Raw genomic sequence first — 22922 nt, 5'->3', positions numbered from 1 at the left:
CTCCATCGATATACATGAGTATTTATTTATTTATTTTTACAAATCATGACAGACCTTTCTTACTAAAAATGTGTGTGTTACAGTTTTACAAACATAATATTACACTCAAACATTTGATGGATAAAAAGAAACACCAGAAAGTATGTATACAATGCAATGTCTAAGACTGCAAGGGAAGCTCAGCTTCCCCTAAAATGTCAAAAAGTAAGTGATCAAATATAAAGTATGTGTGTACGTTGTGTACGTACAATTGTGTGGACATGTCATTGACTAAATATGCGCTTCAGCGTAGGTTGTCCCAATGCATTGAAATGAGACGAGTCATTGGATAAATGCTGGTTTTGCTGGACCCTCAGCGTCTCTGGGAGTCTATGGCCAGTGGGCGTTTATAGGCTGACCAGGAAGCTCAGCTTTCTGCATGATGGATGATTGGATGATCTGTCTGAGGCGGAATCTCTTTTTGATTGACAGCTAATCACCGATCTTTTGGTGAAGGCAACCTTCTCATTTTTTTGAAAAGCAACAGAGAGTTGAATTCACGTATAAATAAACGGACACATTTTATGATGTAGGCCGAAATTGAGCTTCCCCTCCTTGACAGACCAGGATGTCTGATATGAAACCAAAGACGAAAAATTTGCAAAGGTAAATTTGGCAAGCTGTACAGAGACGAGGTGCGGAGACTGTCAGCCAATCAGGATGCAGAATACAATTCACTGTTTAAAAGCATTTAAAAAACTGCACTAAAAAAATCCGTGAAACAGCGAAGCCGCGGAAAGTGAACCGCGTTAGAGCGAGGGATCACTGTATAGTTTTTTTTTTTTTTTTTTTTTAATAAAACGTGTCCCAGCACTTTTGCCCATATGTTCCGTGTCTTTTTGTCATACACTTTCTGTCGCATTTAATCTTCCATCCATCCATCCATCCATTTTCCGAACCGCTTGATCCTCACTAGGGTCGCGGGGGGTGCTGGAGCCTATCCCAGCCATCTCCGGGCAGTAGGCGGGGGACACCCTGAATCAGTTGCCAGCCAATCGCAGGGCACACAGAGACGAACAACCATCCACGCCCACACTCACACCTAGGGACAATTTAGAGCGTCCAATCAGCCTGACATGCATGTTTTTGGAATGTGGGAGGAAACCGGAGCACCCGGAGAAAACCCACGCAGGCCCGGGGAGAACATGCAAACTCCACACAGGGAGGCCGGAGCCGGAATCGAACCCGGTACCTCTGCACTGTGAAGCCGACGTGCTAACCACTGGACTACCGGGCCGCCGCATTTAATCTTGATTATTATTATTATTATTATTATATTTGTTTTTATACATATAAAAATGGAAAACCATACAGTAGCTACAGAAAATTGAAGATGTGCTGTGATCCCTGGTTTGTTTGTTTAATGCCATTGCTCCTGTGGTACACATCACCGGGACATCATTCTCACAAACTCTGAAAGAAGCAAATGAGGGGAAATCAATGTGACGGGTTTTTGCGACACAGTCGACTCAAAAGGCAAATAGGACTTAGCGCTCACCCTCAAAGTCCACCAAACCATCTCCATTGAGGTCCACGTCTCTGAGAATCTCGTTGATCTCTCTGTTGGTCACTTGTTCTCCCATCAGTTTCTTCATGGCCTCACGTAGCTCCGTTAAACTGATCTGACCGTCACCATTGGAGTCAAACTGGGACAGAATGACACACAGCATTACTTACTGCAGGGACATTTCAGTCATTTAAAAAAAAGTTCCATGCATTTACTTTGTGGAGATATAATAGAGACATTTAGGGTCAGCGGCAACAAGTCCAAATCCAACACTGACAATGACCCACCTTATAAAAACAACCCTGGGCCAGTATTGCAGCTACATTAAATATAGAAAATCAAATTTAGGGTGATATCATTTTCAATCTGTTTGTCCAGGCAGCTTGCCGTTGTTCAGCCATTGATGCTCATTTTGAAAAGTTCCAGTTTCTCCAAAATACCCACACTTGTTCCTTGCTAAAGCTGCTAAATCAAATGCCTGTCGGTATGAAAACCACTTTGTGTGAAGGTTACATGTGTACAAAGAGTTCAAGTTCTGCACCACACTATTGGGGAAAAATGTTGCTTATGCTGTTAGCATTTAATTAGCACTGTGTTGACATCGTGTGCCTCTCCGGGCATTGCGGCGCATCGAGTTGCCTTGCTCCCGATTCAACCAACAATTTGGGAACAAAGTAGTCTGCACTCAGCGCAAAAACAATCAGCACAAAATAATGTCCATGCCTTTGCAATGGTCTAGTTCAGCGTGTTTGTGAATTTGGCAGAAGTGCTACCCCACGGGGTGTTGCTGCCACCCCTCCCCCCCCGCTAATATTGTGACAAAAATTAGACTAGAATTAAGGTAAAACCGCGTTTAAATCTGTGCACAGGTAGTGTAACGGGATTTTTGTATATTTTATGGAGGCGCTGGTAGATGGTGGATGTGTGTGTGTGTGTGTGTGGTGGACGCCATCGGTTTTCATTCATAAATATGAAAACAGCATGGGTTAGTCCCAGTTAGAATTAAATTAATTGAGTGGATTATAGTCATTAACATCTTTCAAAGTATTTTAAAAGCATTAACATACGCATCACAATTGGGTGGGGGGCGTCACACATTGTTGTTGGTCATTGCCAAAATTGAACCACCATGTATGAGCAGGGTAGCAGAAATTCCAGACCTCTTTGAATGCATCGCGTAGTTCTTTCACTCCAATCATGTCGGCAGTCTCTGCCAACATTTTGGGTCCCATCAGCTCCACAAAATCCTCAAAGTCCACTTTGCCTCCACCCATTGGACAGACACATTTGAGACTTAAAGAATGAGTAAAAAAGAAGAAAAAAGTATCCTGCTGAATCTGTGTTTGTGGTCCACTCACAAATCTGCTGACTCAATTCAATGAGCTCCATCTCGGTGGGCATGTATCCCATGGTCCTCATGCACTCCCCCAGGTCTTTGTGGCTAATGTAGCCATCCTTATTCTTATCAAACTCCACAAAAGCTTCACGAAGCTCTGAAGACACACACGCGATAAAAGTGGAAGTCGGGAATGTTATTCTGTTTGATGGAGAAGAATAAATGTCGTAAAAAAAGAAACTCACCGTCCATCTCTTCTGGTCTCAGCTCTCGGTCCTGTTGGAAGCAATGATGATCAATTGGATTTGGTTTAAATGTTTGACTGGCTCTCACTCATTCAACAATTTCATGAGCAGGTTTATATGAAACACATTTAAGACATTTACGTTTTTTTATGCAGTGAGGGCAAGGAAACATGAAACAATGAAGAGTGACTCTGACCATGAATGGAGTGCCTATATTGGTCTTTATTTTGAATCGGATTTACACTCACCAGCATCGACGTCATGAAAGAATGGAATTAACATCTGCTTTCATAAAGATAAAGCTCCATTTTAAGAGCAAGATAAGCGCGATATACACATTTCGTTGAAGGTGGACTTGGATAGTTCTGCACTAGATAAGAGAGCGCATTATTATAACGATTGAGTTTATTATTTTATATAAGACATATACAGGTGCATCTCAATAAATGAGAATGTCTTGGAAAACTTGATTCATTTCAATAGTTCAGGTTCAAGAAAATGCAAAACATATATAGATTCGTGACACACAAAGTAAACTATTTCATAATTTTAGTTGTTATACTTTGGATGTGAATAGTTTACAGTTTAGGAAAACACAAAATTCACCACCACAAAGAAGTTAGAATCTAACTTCTTGGGGTGGTGAAGTCGACAGTATATCCTAAGTCTGTAACTAAACCCAGTCCATCTCCTAAACCGGGGGTCGGCAACACGTGGCTCCAGAGCCGCATGCGACTCTTCAGCGACATCCAGTGGCTCCCTGGAGCTTTGGTAAAAAAATGTTTGAAAATGGAAAAAGATTTTGATAGTAGGCTAATATCGCTCAAATAGATATAAATACATGTTGCAGCGCCGAAAAAGGAGAGCTGTGGTGTTGTTTTTTTAAAACGTACACTTTATTTATGCTTTTAACAGTCTCGACAAACAGACACATCTGCGTCCAACTCCGTGCCTTCTCTCTTCTCGTTCGACTCGAGAGGCGTTCAAAGGCAGCCTCAGAAAAACGGAAATTAATGATCACTTCACTGACACTAAGAAAAGCGAAAATAATGCACCGAAACAAAAAATCAAGCGAGGAAATTACAACAGTGAAACAGTGCATGTAAATGTAGATATGGATTAAATTGTACCCACTGATGATGATGACATAAATTACATGCAGAGCTAACCAGATTACTTTTGCAATGATGCCAGGCAACACACATACAGATGAGGAGATTTGGATTGAGACATTCGTGGCCCTTCAGATGCATTCAACCACAAACTGAGGTATTGCGGCCCAATGCTAAATTGAGAACTACGAGGAGACATTAACATACCAATCCCGGTGATCTCTTTTTAACTTCTCGACCGAAACCCTTTTGTGATGCTAAATTCAATACGCAGGAAGTTTTTTCACACATTGCATAAAACTTTTCCAACCCAAATATAATCTCAAAAAACACTCATTCTTGAAAATGACTGAATAAAAACATGAATAATGAGTATTAATTTGATGGACTGAATTGTGTTTAAAGAATGCAATGTTTGTTAACACAACTATAAAATAGGAGCCAAAAAGAATTAAAAAGAACAATTACATTGCACAAGACTAGTGTTATGCAAATGGCAAAAATCTGCAAGTAATTGGCATCTGCCAAAAAGGGTTACAATTGTCTCAAGATGCCACAGTTAATTTTAACATTAATATGTTGTCTTTCATAGCTTCGTACTGCGTGTCATGTGACTGCTTGTTCCGGTCATTGACTAGGGAGATAAAAATATGATTATTATTGTGATTATTATTATGCTTATGATGATGATTATTATTACTTTTTAATTGTTTTCAAAACAGCATCAGCCGAGATTGAAAATACATTAACACCGCAAGCTCCCTCGTACTGCGTGTCCTGTGACTGCTTCTTCCGGTCATTGACCAGAGAGAACAAAACTGTGGCTCTCTCTAATGCTAGTTCAGCGATACAGGGAGGGGAAGAAACATGGCTAGTACTTATAAATAACCCTGAAATTACAGACATTCAAAGGCTCTAAGCTAATTTAGATCAGCAGGAAGGGAACATTTCAGTTACCCTTTTGAGATCGCGAGAGATGGAAATTGCATAATGGGCAAGATCCAGGATATTTCCCATATAAGTGCTTCAAAAACAACATCCTCAAGTCACAGTCAACACGGCAGAGATGGCAATGCACTTGTAAAGACGCCATCCCGAAATGTGTTTAAGTGGGGCCTGGAGGAAAAGGCAAGCACAGTCTGCTCTGAAAAATGTATTTCTGATATGACTCTAATGTCATCATCTTGTACGTGAGAATGATGATTTGTTTATATGTGCCCTGTGATTGGCATACGACCGGTCCAGCGTGAAAACCACCTCTCGCTCAAAGTTCGCCGAGATAGGCCCCATCTCACCCTCGACCCAAATGAACACGATCACGATAGAAAAATGGAAGGATGGATGTTAAAGATCAATTGAGAAGTGGGTCAGTAGTTTTTCACCACAACACACACGAGTGCCACAAAATTCAAAGTCAGCCATCTGTCCATGGAGCCGAACGATCGACCCCGAAGCGGTGGTGCGATAGATTTCGGCCGTGATGGAGGGATGAAGATGAGCGGGGGGTCACCGGGGGTGCATTCACAGTTTATTACGTACGAGTGTCAGCAAAAAGCCTCGCTTGAGAAAGACGCAGGCGGGGCCCGCGATGCTGTGCAGCGTGTTGCTGTTCTTCACCAACGTGCCGAAAGGCTCTTTGAACAGCTCCTCTTTCACTTCATCTTCCTCTTCCTGCCGTTGCGCACCCCTGAGGCCCCTCACTTCACGCCCCAGGGACCAGTCTGAGACCCCCTTTAGAGGCAGACCACGTTGTTAGCCTCGTCTTCAATCAGCCGTGTTTGTTGACACTCGAAGCATAATGACATCTTTCATGGAAGTGAACGTGTCATAGAAGCTTTTGAAAGGTTCCTACTTGAAAGAGGTGACTTGCCTTGAACTTTTTCAGCTCATACCGACCTACAGTAAGGGCACAGCCTTCATTAATGGAGATATTTTTTCCCCAATGTAAAACAGATAGCAGATGTGGGGATATGGAATAGTGTTATAAGCTCGTGTTCTACTGATCATACCGTCAATTCATCGAGTAATCGAATCAAATTGATTCGGCAGCATTGAACACAATAGCGTGCGTGTCAGGTTCAGGTGTTATTTTTGTCCACTTGGGGTCACCATCCTCACGTTTTACTGTAGTATCTTTGTCTTTGAGTGGTTCTGGCTTTAAAACATTCTTTTATTCCTCCATCTATGAAGATAATGAATGCACCTATGTAGGTTAGTGTGCACTGCACTGAATTAATTATTTTCTTGGGACTGGGTTTGCAGTGTATGTCGCCCTGAGGTGTGCATGATGCTGCCGATTGTAAACTGCAGAACATAAAATGAGAAGGTTAGGCCAGTCCTGATAAGTGATGCGGGCATCAGCCACACACATACCAAATGTTATCTTGTGTGTAATGATCCCCAACGTTGGACATTCCATCTTTCATCCTCTTTGCTGCCATTTTCACGTGTTACGAAAAATGATTCATGCGAAACTTTGAAGCAGAGATTTAATTTTGACCTTTTGTGAAATAAAATTATTCAAGTTATTCGGTGAATTGCTGCAGCTTTAGTCTTAACAACATGCCTGTGACATACCTTCGACAAAATATCCTATAGATTAACAATTAAAGGGCACACTGTGTTTTAGATTTTTCTTCCGTAAATGAGCTACTGCGCACTACACATCCATGTACCGCAGACCCAATGCAGATTACGGCTTTCATGACCATGACACCCGGAGGTGGAGCTAGATTACTTGTTCTCAAACAGCTCAGAGGCTGAAGAGAAAAGCGGCAGTTAATTTGTGTTTTCCCTTGTGGAGGCTGCACTTCAACACTTGTCAGTTAGGCCTCTGTTTTCATGCCCAGCACAAGTCTAGTGCTCACGGGTGAAGTTTTCTTTCTTTTGGTGTGTTCAGAGATGAGCGCAGTTACAAACGGGTGTTTGCGCCATTGTTGGCGTGAACACAGTCGACTCGCTTCCCGGCCATTGGAAGTGTCTGCTCTCATTCTCTTTAAAAGCCGCGATGAGAGGCACACCGTCTTTCACATTGGGGAAGCAGAAATAAGACTTGGAGCCCATTCGGATGATCAAGATTGTGCAAAGGACGTTTACACGGAAATACAACCAGACCTCCATGGAAGGAAGATGCACACGTCCACAAAGCTCAAAATCTACTGAGAGTGTGCCTGCAGTCTACCCAAAATTTAGGAGCGGCAGGGGCGTGCAACACAGAACTGTATTCGCTCTGCCGGACTGCCCAGCAAGGTGCAAATTCCCAAATGCTGCAAACTCGGCTTTCACTGGCATGAAAATCAAGTTGCTCCAGTTTTAATATCAGAGTGCACCTGTGTTGTCTACGAAAATAGAGCCCTTAATGTGTGTGGCTGTAACACGCAGCAGGCCTATCGCCATACAATAATACTCCCTGCCCCCACGTGGACAACTTCGGCAAACATTAAAGAAAGTGATGCTAATCAGAAAAGAATGTTGTCAATGCGGGTAACTAATGCCAGGATGTGCATAATTGCTTTTTTTTTTTGCTTTTCGCTTTGACGCTTCAGTGTAACCGAGATCGCCACTTGAAAATAGCAAACTGAGTGTGAGGGCTGCATCACATCAATTTACCCAACTGTTGCAACACAATCCAGCAAAATTCTGAACAGCTTCTATTGGTTGTCGTCAACTTGACACAATGTCACACTTGACCTGACCCAACTATTTGTATACTATATGTACTTAGTAGTCTGTTTTCCACAATATGTCTAATGTCTCCTTTTATATATGAACACAAACGGGAAAGCCTCTAAAAATAGCATGCCCACTAGCCAATCAATACTACTCCTGTCAGTGACCCAATTGAAACCATCATGCCATTTGGTTCCCATGCCCTCACTTTCATGCTATGTCTACTCTTCATGCATCTGACACTCTCCTGCGTCATCTTGAGTCTAAATTCCAGTCCAAAGTTGCACCATGTTTAGAATTCAGATTTAAAAATGTAAAAAAATCTGATTAAAAAATGATTGTTTGTTTGTCGAAGTCAATTTATGAGAGAGAAAAAAGGCGTTTTAATTTTACACATTCATTCAAATTTACTAAAACCTGTAATAATAAAAAATTGAAATATAGAATAATAAAATGATTTATATTAAAAGAACATATTACTTAAATAGCTGATTGTTCATAATGTACAAATTCACATAAATCGGACTTGTACTCCATGACAGGTCCAAGATCAAAATATAAAATTTCTTCAATGAGCTGAAAGGCATGGTAAACATACAACTGCTGGACCATAAAATAAATGTTAAAATTTCTTTTACTTTTTCCTCAAAAATGCTCAGAATACATATTTTGCCGTTGAGTCGTTTGTTATACGAAATGAACCTGAAATAAAGACTCAAAAAAAAAAAAAAACGCTACTCTGGGTTAGATGCCTAACAGGCTCAGCCTGCATGCTCAAATCAGTTTGATTTAAAAGGGAAAATTACGACTGAAAAAGTTAAAAAAAAATTAACTGTCAATGTTTGCCAATTATAATACTTTGGTTCTTACCTTCTTCATTTTCTCTTTCATGGATGATTTGGTGCAGTTGCCCATCACCCAACCTCACAAACTCCCTCTTCTTCTCTCCAACACTATTTTCTCAAGTGCCTCTTCACTTTATTCCTTCTGGTCTCCTCACTAGCTGCCCGTCTCCAAAGTCCAGCTAATCCAGTTGTGGAGAAAAACCTCAGAGGTTTCCCCGTACTGCGGCGTGAAGCCACACAGTGATGAGGAGCGCCTCTAATCTATCCCGGTATTCACAAAACCGACTGACTCCGCCCACCTTTGGCTTTCCCAAAGTGTCGTCGCCACACATCAACCAAAGTGTCAACTGAACACTTCACATGGTGCATGTCTATTTCTCTTTTTCACACTGATGAAGTGCTGTAATCTCTCTTGTATCAGCACCCAAATGACTTCATCTGCGGCAAGACCACTTTTAGGAGGAGTTAAGAGGGCAAAAACAGAAGGGGATTAATCGTTGCCGCATCAGATTAAAGGAGTGGATGTGATGATGAAATGGAGAGATGAAAGGGTGCAGGGCAAAATAAAAAAACCCCCGCAAGAACTGTGCATCTACTATTTTATCGCAATAACTGAAATGCAATGTGATTGTAATCTAAGCGGCGACTGGTGCAGCGGGTTGGTTCGCTAAAATAAAACAACTAGCAATTTGCATCTCGTCCTAAATCAGCAAACAATGGTGGTGTCTCTGATGAGGTTTTGTATGAACATTATGGATGATGAGTGTATGTGAGAAGGAGGATGAAAACGAAAACAGTGTGGTTGAAACCGGCCACGGGAATAGAAGAAAACTACTGCCTTCAACTGCAAAAAAAAGTAACGTCAATAACTATAAGAGTGTCCAGAATTTCTGTTTTGGACTGCTGATGTACGCTAGAGAGCGCCAGAGACACAAGGTGTCATCATATGGTCACAAAGATGGGACACTTTCATTTAGCTATCCAGCCCCATCTCCATTAAATAAGATAAAAAAAGAAAAACCTTTATTAGTCTCGCAATGGAGAAATTCCAGATTCACAGCAGCAAAGTTATGAAAGGAAGAAGTAGAACAACAAAATATAGGAGCTGCTGGAAAGGCAGCCACTCACGCGGCGCCATTTTGAAGTCAAAATAACAAAAATAACACAACACATAGGACACAGATAGTCGTGCAATCTTCACCACTTTTCTGCATACACTTTGTTGTCTGAAGCAGTTATAGATGAAAGAGGAGAGGATCAAAGTGTCCTTTCACCAGTGGATCAGAGACATCATGCTGAAAATGTGCACACGTCTGCTACAAGCTAAGTTTTGAAAGCAAACACGAAGCAGTAGCGTCCATTGACAAAAAAGAGATTGGCTCACATCTCCTGTCCCATGTAAATCCACTTCAATTCCAAGCCGCGACTCCCAGTTCCACATCCTCATTGGCGCTGCGTGCTAACGCTTCCTTCTCGTCGTCGGCTCCTCAAGCCTCACATCCATCCAGCCGCAGACCGTTCAACAGCACCGATCTCTCCGCTGAACAAAGTGGGGCTGTGAAAAATGCTGCCCATAACAGGCGCAAGACACAAGCGCCCCGGGACTGTCCAGCAACGACATGAATAACAAAAATATACAGTATGTTGTTAATGATTATCCATCCATCCAATCTTTATACCGCTAAAATGAATTAAAAGGGTATTGTGAATGATTTCATTAATGATACCAATTAAATCCATCAATAACTCAAACATGATGATGTGTGGACGTGTGGCCAGCATTGATGGAAACTAGTCTAGTGTGATCAGTGGGGCTGGATCGCAGGGCAGACACATCAATACATCGATGAAATGGGTGTATTATTACAGTACACGCCTACTAACTAGCGGTGGCAGATGATATTCCATGAGCTATAAATGTTTACTTTATCTGGAACATGCAGTTGAGTAATATAAGATAAGATAAGATAACCGTTATTTGTCCCACACTGGGGAAATTTGCAGTCTACAGCAGCAAAATTAGGGGAGGGGACAAAGTGTTTCATTGCACAAAATAAATGTTTGAGAAACTGAACTGCACTGCACAAATAATAATAATTAAAAAAAAATTTAAAAAAACAATCCCAATGCACCGAACACACACCAAATGAACTGGTCCGGTCAAAGAGTGCTTCCAGGTTGTATACACTGTCGGCGTCCATTTTGGAAGTCAAGATCCGCTACAAAGCGTCATTAGATATTGTTCGGGCCTGATAACATGATCAGCTGTCCACTTTAGTAACCGCTGTCCCTCAATGGGTTAATGTTGGCTGTAATTGTCGGGGTGAAAAATTCGGGAAAGGTTTCTTTCGGCTTCCAAAAATCAAACAAACTAGGAATTTCACGCCCACCCGGAAGAAAAGCTAACAACGAAGACAACTTTGGCTCTCAACCCCTCCCTTTCACTGTGGGCTGCTGCTATAGTTGCAAAGCACAAAGACCTCCGTCAGTTCCGAAAATCAAGCAAACCAGGGATTTGACGTGCACCCAGAAGAATGGTGAACGACAAAGATGACTTTGGCTGTCCAGGCCTCTTTTTCACCGCGTACTGTTGCTATGGCTACATCACTGGTGATGAGGATTCTGGGGAGAGCTTCACACTTAAATACAGACGTGCTGTTGTTTCCCGTGTCCTCGTCATTCAAGAAGATGAGCATACAACACCACGGACTTCTCCCTGACTGTTGGGCATCATGAGGTCTCTATGCTCTCACTCATTGCAGGCCGACAGGTGCCCATGCATGCATTGATAATGCAGCGTAACTAACCCCAATGCTCTTACTTTATTTATTTCCAATTGATAAATACACCTTATAATACACTCTTTCTTTTTCATTAATGGATGCTACAGCTTCTTGCTGCTTTCAAGCTTAGCTCGTAGCAGACGTGTGCACATTGCAGCATGACGTCTTTGATCCACTGGTGAAAAGGACACTTTGATTCGCTCCTCTCTCATCTAGAACTGCTTTAGACAGCAAAGTGTATGCAGGAAAACGGTTCAGATTGCACGGTTGTCTGTGTCTCATGTGTTGTCTTGTATTCTTTTGTCATTTTTTATTAACTTTTCTCTTATTTTATGTTGAGAGGGAAGAAATTTCATCTGTGCTGTCACATACAGCACATTTGACAATAAAGTTGTATTCAATTAAATTCAATTATAAAAATCTTACGGTAAAAGTTTAAGTCCAATCACATGATGAACAGCTCCCACCAATTCTGTTCAACACCACCTTTTTCTTTTTTACGCCAATACTAAATTTGTATGAGTCCTTCTTGTGACTTGTAGCAATACCATCCAAATGTCACTTACAGTATGACTCTGCAATGGCTTTCTTCAGTTTTGTTTTATTATAAAATGCATCATGTCTTCACAAAGTTACTTTACATGAATTTCCTGTGGACTGAACTCTACAAGGAGTCACCCAGGTGAGTGTGAGACAAACAGACACCAGCAGCTAATGGATACTGTTATAACTGATTAATTAGCAGCTCAGTTCCCACTTATCACATTTCAATTCATCATCTAAATAGGTTTTTGTGTGTGAGGGTGTGTGTGTGTGTGTGTGTGTGTGCGCACGCACAGGCGCACGCGAGAGCGTGCAGATTGAGTACTGCTCTGGTTTCAGATGTTCAGCAACTTCAACAACTGGTGTCGTCTAACAAGAGCTGTGAGTCAGAGATTGGCAATGTAAGGAATAAGGGATGAGGGGTTCGCCGTATTTAATACCAAGTACATAAGCATTATCCAATCTTATTCATTTGACACAACCTAATATCCATCCATCCATTTCCCGATCCACTTTTCCTCACAAGGGTCGCAGGGGCGTGCTGGAGCCTATCCCAGCTGTCTTCAGGCAGTAGGCAGGGGGGCACCCTGAACCGGTTGCAATCCAATCGTACGGCACACAGAGACGAACAACCATCCACGTTCACACGCAAACCTAGGGACAATTTAGAGGGTTCCATTAACCTGCCATGCATGTTTTTGGAATGTGGGAGGAAACCGGAGTACCCAGAGAAAACCCACGCAGGCCCCCGGAGAACATGCAAACACAGGGAGTCCAGAGCTGGAATTGAACCCGGCAGCTCTGGACCGTGAGGTCAACGCGCTAACCACTCGGTCAACAACCTAATATGCTACAGCAAAAAAAAAAAAAAAAAAAAAGTGCTGGAAGAAATTTCAAAAGCTCATCAAACTAAGCGAGAATTTTCTGGTGTGAAGCGTCCCTAAGCAGTAGCGCTTTCTGGCATGTACTTTATGTGTGGCCACACAGGGCAGAATTGCTCAATACAATGTGATGCAAAATCTTTTCAAAAATGGTTGTCCATTGTGTAATCAATGTCATGACATGTCAATTATTGGCATTGTTATGGGGAATTTGCACTTTCGTCTGGAGTTGCTCACTGGAGAATCGATGCAGGGTGAGGGTGGGAGTCTTGGGGAAAGCTGGGAAATGAATGTTACACTTTTCGCCAATGTGGAGAGGTGCGCAACTTTGAAAGAAAAGAGGAGTAGGATTAACAAGCAGGTATAACGAGTGAATACAGATCCATTCTTAATGTCGTTATTTTATGTGGGGAACTTGAAATGGAAACCTCTCATGTAACATTTGATCTGATCCAGGGTGGTTTGCAATTGCCAAGAGCAACTTTGATTTGAAGTGAGAGGTTTTCTCCAATTGCAAGTTACAGCGTTCTCAGCTTTTTGGGGTTCAAATGAATCGGTGTTACCTACAAGTTAGTATTTTAATATGTCAGCGTTTGGCCAAATACACAGGCTAGGACATCCATTGTGCTTGTTACCTTATTGGGGTTTTTTTCTCTTTCTTCTTTTTTTTTTTAAAACTTACTGGCGTTGTGTAACACTTGCTGGCATGATTTGTATGACTTCAGTTGACTTTGTGTGGGTTGAGTGTCCATCAGTGCAAGCAGGAAATGAGCTCCTAATTAAATACAGACACTTGTTTCTTTCCACTCCTTCCCGATTGCACGGAGACTCTCTCACTCTCGTTTTTGGACCCGTCACGCCACAACTGATGTCAGCTGTTTTCCTTTTTCTGGAGATTTCCTGGTGACGTCAGCATATTTTATAATTTTCAGTCTAAGAGGGAATCGGAATGACTCACAGCACTATCTTATGTCCCTCTCATTTTTTTTCAATAGTTTCAAGCATCATGATTGCTTCATTCTGAGCCAACACAGACAGATGCGGAATGTATATGTACACGAATATGTGATGCGAGGGCCCTCCCTCGTGTGTTTTGCTTCTGTTGTGTCAAGACACCATGTGATGGAAAGCCAGTGTACAATGGCCGCCGGGGTATGGATGTATCATCATATCCCTGACTGAGCGTGGCCCTATCTCTTACGGATTACACTTTCCGAACGTTTCCTAAAGCAAGTAAAGGAGCTTAAATCCTCTCCAACACACGCAATCGCATCCTTACCATTGAAGCTCCCGCCATGCACTCTAGGTTTAATGAGATGGAATGTAACTGCTGTTGCCGTATTAAATGCAGCTCTGTGCCTTGTAATGCAAGATGTCAGATGTAGGGGATGAATTGCAAAGCAAAATCTACAACTCTATGGATGGGTTGAATGTATGAATCAATATCGGCCAATGACCTCACTCCATCCCACTCCATCACTATACAACAACTAATCGAGAGGTACTGTTGAGGTGAGAGAGGAGTTGAGACAGGGCAATGATTTGTTAATATGAATCCCAGTGCAGATTTCTAGGTAGGACACACTCCCCCTACAATAGAGTACCTGGACAAAAACCACGCGGGTCCGGGGAGAACGTGTAAACTCGACACACGGAGGCCGGAGCCGGATTCGAATCTATGACCTCTGCACTGTGAGGCCGACACGCTAACAGGCCAGAATTGTCCAGCTCTGGGCCTGGAGGGCCACTGTCCTGCCTGTTTTCCAGCTCTCTCGCCTGCAGCACACCTGATTCAGATGATCAGCTCATCAGCCAGCTCTGAAGCAGCATTAGAACGATCCTGATGATTTGAATCAGGTGTGTTGCTCCTGGGAGAGCTGGAAAAAAGGCAGGACAGCGGCCCTTGAGGACCGACTTTGGACACCCCTGCGCTAACCCGTCAACCAGCAGCCCCCCCCCCCCCCCAACCTATTAAAAAGTTAATTCCACAGTTGCCCTAAATTCACAACAAAACTTGTCATGGAGAATACACCAGCATGTATAAGCTTTTTAACAAAAATGATATGTTTAAATCAAAAGAAACTAACTTACCTTTTAAAATAAAATAGTCAAATACAATTTCTTAAGTAAGATCAAATTATGATAATTGATTTGCATTCCTAGAAAGAAACAAAATGTTTTGGTGGTCGAATGTTACGCGTGATTAATTTCAGTCCAGTGACCTGCTTCAATCTTGTTGATTTCAACGTTTGAACAGTCAAATCTTAAGAGGACATTGTAATTGGAAAAGTCCACATTCAAGCATTTGAGGATCAGGTCGCATTTTTATAACTTGTAGTGTAATACATATGCTAAGCATTATATATATATTTAATATGAAAAAAAAAATCAAATTCTCAGAGTGGCAAAGAGCACCTTCACCATCACTCCACCTTGCCCTACTCATTTAGCTCCACTCTGCTCTATTCACTTTGCACCCTCTGGCCATCTATACCTCTTTGTCATCATAGTAGCCAGCGAGGTCCTTTTTTATTCTCAGGTAGACGTTTACATGACAGTATGTGTGGTTCTAAATGGACAAAGTGAATTAAGCGAAAAGTAATGGAAACATGAGGATTTTATTTATTTTTTTGGTCTAATGGTGCGCGCAGCACAAAAAATGGATGCCAATTCATTTTCATGCCACAAGAGAGCTCGATTCCTCTCCTCAGCGAATACCAGGGGTCGGCTAGTAGTTCCTGGCTCACATAAAGTATTTGTTGTTTTATCCGGAAAAATGGCAACACACACCACAGCTGGCATTTAGCTACCTGTCCAAATACGGAGTCCACGATGGGCAGCAAGTCGACAGGCTCCAACTTCTCCACCTGCTCCCTTACGCTGACTTTCCTCTGCCCTCCCTCCATCATCTGCTCCAGCCTCTCTTCCAGCGTTCGCCCGTTCTCGGAAGCTGTCTTCAGGAGGTGGACGCCTTTGTGATGGTGCTCAGGTTGCGCTGTGGACACTTGGATGTCTGCTGTGATGCCTCCTCCATGCTCATCGGTGCGCTTCCGCTGCTTCTCTACCTTCTTCTTAATGGAACCCTGGACCTGTAGTGAGAAAAGCGGTTGGAGAACCTCAGGTCAGACTTGCATTTAGTCTTAAAGCAATCAATCTTGCCTTTGTACTGCTTTTAATAAGGTGTGGAAATGAGGGACCTAACATAATCATATACCGTGGTAACACACTTCAACTACTGCTCGGGGACCAATTGTGGCCCATTAGTGTTTTTTAGACGCCCTCAGCGTATACTGAAATTAAAATTTGACACTGCCTGCGTCGTTTATCTTCATTATAATACGGCAATTGGGAAGCCTATCTAATAAGCTGATATGAGCTATTTAAAATCTGCATTTTTATCAAAAGCATTAGCACTGTTGAACGTAAGACAAAAATAATGACATTCAAACCACCACCTCCCCCCAAAAAATGGGCAAACATATCAGCTGCTGTTTGTCAAGTTATTTTTCCCCTCTTAAGTGAAACAAAATACTAAAAGACAAAGTGTTGTAAAAACTTTTATATATATATATACAGTATATGGTGGTCGACTGGTACATTATATAATTATTATCATTATTATTATTGTTTTATTTATTTATTAAAGTAGTAGTAGACGTAGTAGTAATCGTCAGCAATTATAGCATAACGCAGAGGTGTCAAACATACGGCCCATGGGCCGGAACTGGCCCACAAGGAGGTTTGATCAGGCCCGCAGGATAATTTAACAGTGAAAAAATGCATAAAAGACACGGAATGAATATTTTTAATAAGGCGCAATTCATTGAATATCCGCTAGGGGGATACACTGTTTTGATCAGAGAAAAAGACAACATTGTTTTGATCAGAGAAGAAGACAAGAGCAGCCTCAGTCTGTCACTGAGATAGACCCAACACAGCAGACGCTATCAAGGACATGTGAATATTTATTCTTTACACATAGTATAGCACTCTCCATAGTTTGTAAGGTGTAGGCAGGGATTACATTTAGATTTTATATGCGTCTGTAAATGGTTTAAAAATACCTTTCTTTATCAGAATCAGAATCAGAATCATCTTTATTGGCCAAGTATGTAGAACACACAAGGAATTTGTCTCCGGTATAACACGCTGCATTAGTATCATCATAAACAAGGACATGACAAATAGGTATGGAAGGACATTTCGTAATGTAAGTGAACCATAGTGCGGTGGTACCACCCAGTGACAACTGTGAGACATTGTGCAAAGTATCATGCAGAGCTAAAGTGATCAGTGGTAGAATACAATACCGTGACAGTTGTACAGTCGGTGCAGAAAATCTGTGAACCATTTTAGAGTGACCAGTAGCAGTATTTGTTGTACAAGAAGAGTGACTCCGTCAGTGACTGTTCAGGGAGTTAATGGCTAGAGGGAAGAAGCTTTTGAATTAAGTGTCTGCTGGATTTGGTGCGCATAGATCTGTATTTTTCAATACCAATTACTTCTTAAGGTTTTGTGCCTTTGTACAGTCAGTGGGATCAGTTGCAATGTGGATGATAAAAGTAAATTGCACATTTGTCTTAGGAAATCTAAGGTGCTTCATGAAATGTTTTGTAAAAGATATGTTCATTAAATTTCAACATTTTCCTAGTGTTCTTGTGCTTCTTTAGATCAAAACAAAGGAAAGACATATCATTTTGGTTATTTATAGCAGAGTACGGAATGATTTTTAATGGTCCGGCCCACTTGACATCTACCGAGGCCGTATGTGGCCCACAATGTGAAATGAGTTGGACACCCCTTGCATAACGTATCGTTTATCACCACTGTGCCCAGGTTTGAAATAAGGTCAATACAAATAAAACCAAACAGTTCAAATAAACTATTGAGATGGAAAATCTAGGCTGGCTGAAACATGTTTTCACTGTCCAACAAATGTAACATTCAGTGATTGTGTGCGCAGAGGATATGGAATAAACACACACCTGTTTGGCGGTCCTCTCCTGTGGCACGCTCATGGCTGCAGCACCGCCTCCCGCGGCCGCCGACTCTCGAATGATCATGAACATCTCGATGTGGCACAGGCGCATTCACCCTCTCTCACTGCTGAGCTCGCCCACCCCCTCCCTCTGCTGTTTCTCTAAGTCACTCTCCGCTCTGTTTTTATTTTAAAAATGCAAAAATCCAGCACAAAGTCAGTTGAGAAAAAGGTCAGTCAACAAGGCCTTTTCCGTCAGCAGTTGTCACACTCAAGTTCAAACCTTGAATGTTTGTTCATCCCTCACTGTGGGCCTGTTCCGAGTTGAGCGCTTCCTCCGCCACTGCGCTTTCTTCTGGGCAAGTTTCTCTCTTCATGGCTTTTTATCGTCAGCTTTTGTCTTGGCCCCAGGATTAAGTTCCTGCACCTCTGCTGCCATCACTCTCTACCTGGCCGCCTTTTAGGTGACACCCTATACCTCCTGCGCTTTACGTCTCACCCTTTCTACCTGTAGCACGGCGACCTCGTTCCTTAACTTCCTCCTCTTTTTCAACATGGCCATGGAGGGATACCACACACTTTACCTCCAAAGTAAGACACCCTGCCTGATGTGTGTTTTGCACCCTCAAAATCCAAATTCCGGGTACCTTTTCCACCTCCACACTTTCGTTTTATCTTGACAGTAATCCTCATGAGGGTTAGAATGGGGTAGAAAATTTCCATTCCATTTCCATGGAAAATTAAGATCAGGAATGTTGGAATATTTCACACTTGAAACACTCCATGCAAATTATGTGAATTTACTGGGTAATTTAATTGAACTGTATCATATTTTAACATTTTGGTGTGCCGTAAAACAAACACAGAGACCGAAATCCAGGCAACATAGAGTATAGGCTTCCTTGTCCACACGTGAGGCCGTGTGCTTGAGTTTTTTTCTCACTCCACTCGAGTGGCGGTGTATCAGAAGCTTGTTCTTAGCTGGCATTTCATCTCACAACGTAAAGCAAAAAATCAACTCAAAAATCTCTCCAGTAAAAGACGATTCAACATGTATCTCAGTGCATGGGGTGCAAGGACGGTTTATTTTAAAGTGGAATGATTCCATTTGGCTTGATTAAATGGGATTACGATTTGGTTTGATGTGGTACGGCTCGATTTACCTCGCATTTTTTTAAATCAATCAATTTTGCGAGGGTTGTTAACAACACTTTTCTATATTTATTTTTATTTTCAATTCACCGGCACATCAAGTTTAAAGTATTAAGGCCAACTTTCAATTTAGTAAATTGCTGGTAATTCCAATGTGTTCCCAAAAATTTCCCCTTTTTTCCCATGTAAAGTGTCCAACTTGCTGGCATTCTGATTGTACCGTAGATTTCACCTTTCGCTCCTTTCTCTCTACATCTACAGTATCTCCCTTCAAATCCTCTTTTCATATCCAAAGCCTTTGTTGGGACACAAATTGGATTATTTCCAATTTGCTTAGGCCAGCTCTCCATTTAGTTACATGACACACACTGGGGATGCTACGGTGCTTATGTGTTGCTGTTGTTATTTTGCATGTAAACTCAGCTGCAAACAGATCATTTGTTTTGGCTCAAACGCGTCACCTCAAAGCGCTGCTGCATGCATAATCTCATCCCGCGAGCATACACGCGTGCACACAGGTGAATGTTTCATTTCTATTTATAGATTACTCACACAAAGCCAACATTTTTTTGTGCTTGTTCTCTCACTCTAACCATTTTTTTAATCTGGACTGACGAAACAATCAGTTTTCTATGTATGTACATAATGCAATCAGTGACCTCTTGTCAGGAGGCAATGGAGGCGTATGCCTCTTGCCTTTCCTTGATTATTGCTGAGGCAGGGGGGATAAAAATCCTGAGATGAGGCAAAGATGAGAGCTATATTTTCAGAAAACAATGACGTAAACGCACAGATTATCACGTGTCTGTCTACAAGAGCCTGCATGAGTGAAAAATGCAGCGCGGCATTTGAGTAGCATGCATTTTCAGTCACTGGGAAGCACCCTATATTGATGAATGTACAATCAACCAGCAGTGCGTATTATGTGATATTTCCGCAAATCTTGAAAGATTTACTCTAATGAGCATCTAAAGCATGTGTGGTTTGCTTTTTCTTTGGCTTTGTTGTTGACAGGTTGGGTTTGTGATGCGATCGCAGAGTTGTACCATTGGAGAAAGTATATTTGTGTTGAACTTTAAAGGTTCCACTATAATGGGATTGAAAAACGGTCATTATGTCAAGTCAAGTCAAGTCAACTGTATTTATAGAGCACTTTCAAACAGCCATCGCTGCATACAAAGTGCTGTACATGGAGCAATTTAACATGCACAATAAACAGTAAGACAAATCGGTAATAAAGGCGGTAGAAAGCACCAAACAGTAAAACCAAGAACAAATCGAAGTCATGCTGAGTCGAATGCCAAAGAATACAAGTGAGTTTTGAGGAGGGATTTGAAGATGGGCAGCGAGGAGGCTTGCCGAATGTTCAGTGGGAGGTCATTCCAGAGAGAGGGACCAGCAACAGAAAAGGCTCGATCCCCTCTGAGCCTCAGTTTAGTTCTTGGTACTTCTAATAATGTCTGGTCCACAGACCTGAGGCGCCGGGCAGGTGTGTAGGGGCGGATGAGCTCAGAGAGGTAAGGTGGCGCGAGATTATTCAGAGATTTGAAAACAAATAAGAGGATCTTGAAAATAACTCTAAAATGAATGGGGAGCCAGTGAAGGGATGCCAGAGGAGGAGTTATGTGCTCCCTCTTACGAGTACCAGTCAAGAGGCGAGCAGCGGCATTCTGGACCAGCTGAAGGCGCTTAATGGAGGACTGGCGGACTCCAAAGTAAAGGGCATTGCAGTAATCGAGCCGGGATGTGACAAAGGCATGAATTACTGTCTCAAAGTGTTCATGTGAGAGGAGAGGTTTTATTTTGGCCAGCTGTCTAAGGTGAAAGAAGCTGGATTTAACAACGGCACCAATTTGCCGATCGAGTTTGAAATCACTGTCCAGTTTAAGGCCCAAGTTTGAGACTGTTGACTTAAGATAAGGAGACAGGGGGCCCAAGTCTACAGGATGGGATGTACAAGGGCCACTGGGACCAAACAATATCACCTCTGTCTTCGTTTCATTGAATCTCAAGAAATTTTGTGCCATCCAGGTTTTGATTTCTTCCAGACAGGATAGGAGTGGCCTTAATGAGAAGGCGTCTTTCTTGCTCAGTGGGACATAGATCTGGCAGTCATCTGCATAGCAGTGGACTATGGTCTGAAAGTGAACATGTAAGAAAATATGGTTTTAGCCTGTCTTTTAAAAGCATCTGCTAGGTGTTTGATGGGGTTGAGGTCAGGGCTTTCAAGTTCTTCCACACCAAACTCATCCATGAAAATCTTTATGGACCTTGGTTGGCACACTGCAACCATAAAAGACCCGATCTCCAAGCCCTATCATGCCGCCTGTAATTGATCAGCAAGGGCTTGTGTTACTGTCTTCACTGGACTGCAGTGATATCAAATTAGAGTTCAGGATACTTTGACTAACCCTGCAGGCTAATAAAGGGAGACTACAGCCAGCCATGAATAATAGACACGTTCTTCTCATTATTTATTTGTTTGTATCACAGGTGACAGATTATCCAATTGGCTCTACGAGCACGAAGGTTATTTATCAAGCTGACGGGAAAAGAAGCTCTTTGTACATGATGTGCCAAATAAAGTGACATCTAATTAACTTGGTCATAAAATATTCACAACTGTAGGATGACACAGTACCTAAATGGTAGGTTCACCTCAACAATGGATTTTGGTACAAATCTGTCTCTTTTGTGTCATACATTAACACACACACACGCACAAAAATAAAATATTGTCTGCTGATTAAAAAAGATCAGATCACTGAAAGTAGTGAAACGTTAGTTCTGGTCGCCCTCTAGCGGCAATATATAGAGCAGCACGAATTCGCAATGGATCTCTCGTGGCAAAAAGCAAAACATGGAAAGCCCTTTTGAGCTTTGTTCAATATCAAGCTTAAAATACATTAACTAGTCCGCTCTTTGACCTCATTAGTAAGACCGTTTACTGCACTGGTAGAAACATATCTGTATTCAGTATTTCTTTCGGCGTTATGGTCTCTGGGATCTGGATGATTTGTGGCCACATTTACCGTTACCGCCGTCTATACAATGCACTGCGTCGTTCTTTCTGTTGGGTTGTATAGAGCGTACTCTATATCCATATCTCCTTTCGTCGTTTCCGACCACCGAGCCCCATGCATCAACAGAAAGCGTGCCCGTGTGCTTGACTGCGCCCGACTTGCGGGCCAGGTGGTGGGCGTGACCAAACAACGATAAACTGCATCAGCATTGTTGATATTTTTTGACAAATTGATTAATTACATGCACAATAGGAAGAGGCGTCATGCATTTTCAACGCCTGGCAGACCACACGCCAGCAATATCGTCCAGTCTCGTCAACGAAAACTCACCTACATCTCGTCATATTTTAGTCATCCAAGAGCCACGTTTAGCTCGTCATCGTCTCGTTGTCGTCATGGGAAAAAGGGCGTTAACAAATCATTTCGTCAACGTTGACGAAAACACATTACTAACAGTTTTTCACTATGCTCATTTCTGCACACTAACAGGACTAGAATATGACGAAAAACTGCAGTAGTTGATGTGCACACAACTATAACTAGCTAGTGGTGAACCAATCTGTGTCAACTAAGAGAATTTCACATTTACTACAGTACTGGTAGCACAGTGTTGTCAGTTTGTCCATTGTCACATCATGTCCTACTAGGATGTGAAAGTTGTGCCATGAGTGAGGACTACTAAACTAGCCCATGGACCTCCATCTGGACATCAAGGATATCAAAGTCATCCTCAAACAGCTTTCTGAGCATTTATTGGGATACACAATTACTAATTTGTTCTACTCGTGTGCCGAATTGTCATTAAAAAA

General features: G+C 42.1%; 1 protein-coding gene across 2 annotated transcripts; it reads right to left on the bottom strand.

Moving 5' to 3' along the window:
• On the bottom strand, nt 1-22875 carry LOC147208488 (calcium-binding protein 2-like). Of its 2 annotated transcripts, XM_086136191.1 has the most exons (8): nt 22444-22875; nt 17946-18117; nt 15771-16049; nt 3128-3158; nt 2905-3039; nt 2707-2816; nt 1538-1685; nt 1-1452 (listed from the first exon to the last, which is right to left on the bottom strand). In XM_086136191.1, exons 2-8 carry the CDS (start codon nt 18048-18050, stop codon nt 1427-1429), a joined length of 834 nt encoding a protein of 277 aa, XP_085992317.1. In that variant the 5' UTR covers nt 18051-18117; nt 22444-22875; the 3' UTR covers nt 1-1426. The 2 variants fall into 2 exon arrangements, with proteins under 2 accessions (XP_085992317.1, XP_085992326.1); XM_086136200.1 differs by lacking the exon at nt 22444-22875 and having other exon boundaries at nt 2707-2810; nt 17946-21095.
• Nucleotides 22876-22922: the final 47 nt, after the last annotated feature.

Source organism: Hippocampus guttulatus, chromosome 2 (genome assembly GCF_054856545.1).
Source record: "Hippocampus guttulatus isolate MCC_2025c chromosome 2, RoL_Hgut_1.0, whole genome shotgun sequence".
NCBI classification, from domain to species: Eukaryota; Metazoa; Chordata; class Actinopteri; order Syngnathiformes; family Syngnathidae; genus Hippocampus; species Hippocampus guttulatus.
The sequence above is the reverse complement of the archived record's forward strand: the minus strand, read 5'-3'. Positions and strand labels throughout refer to the sequence as shown.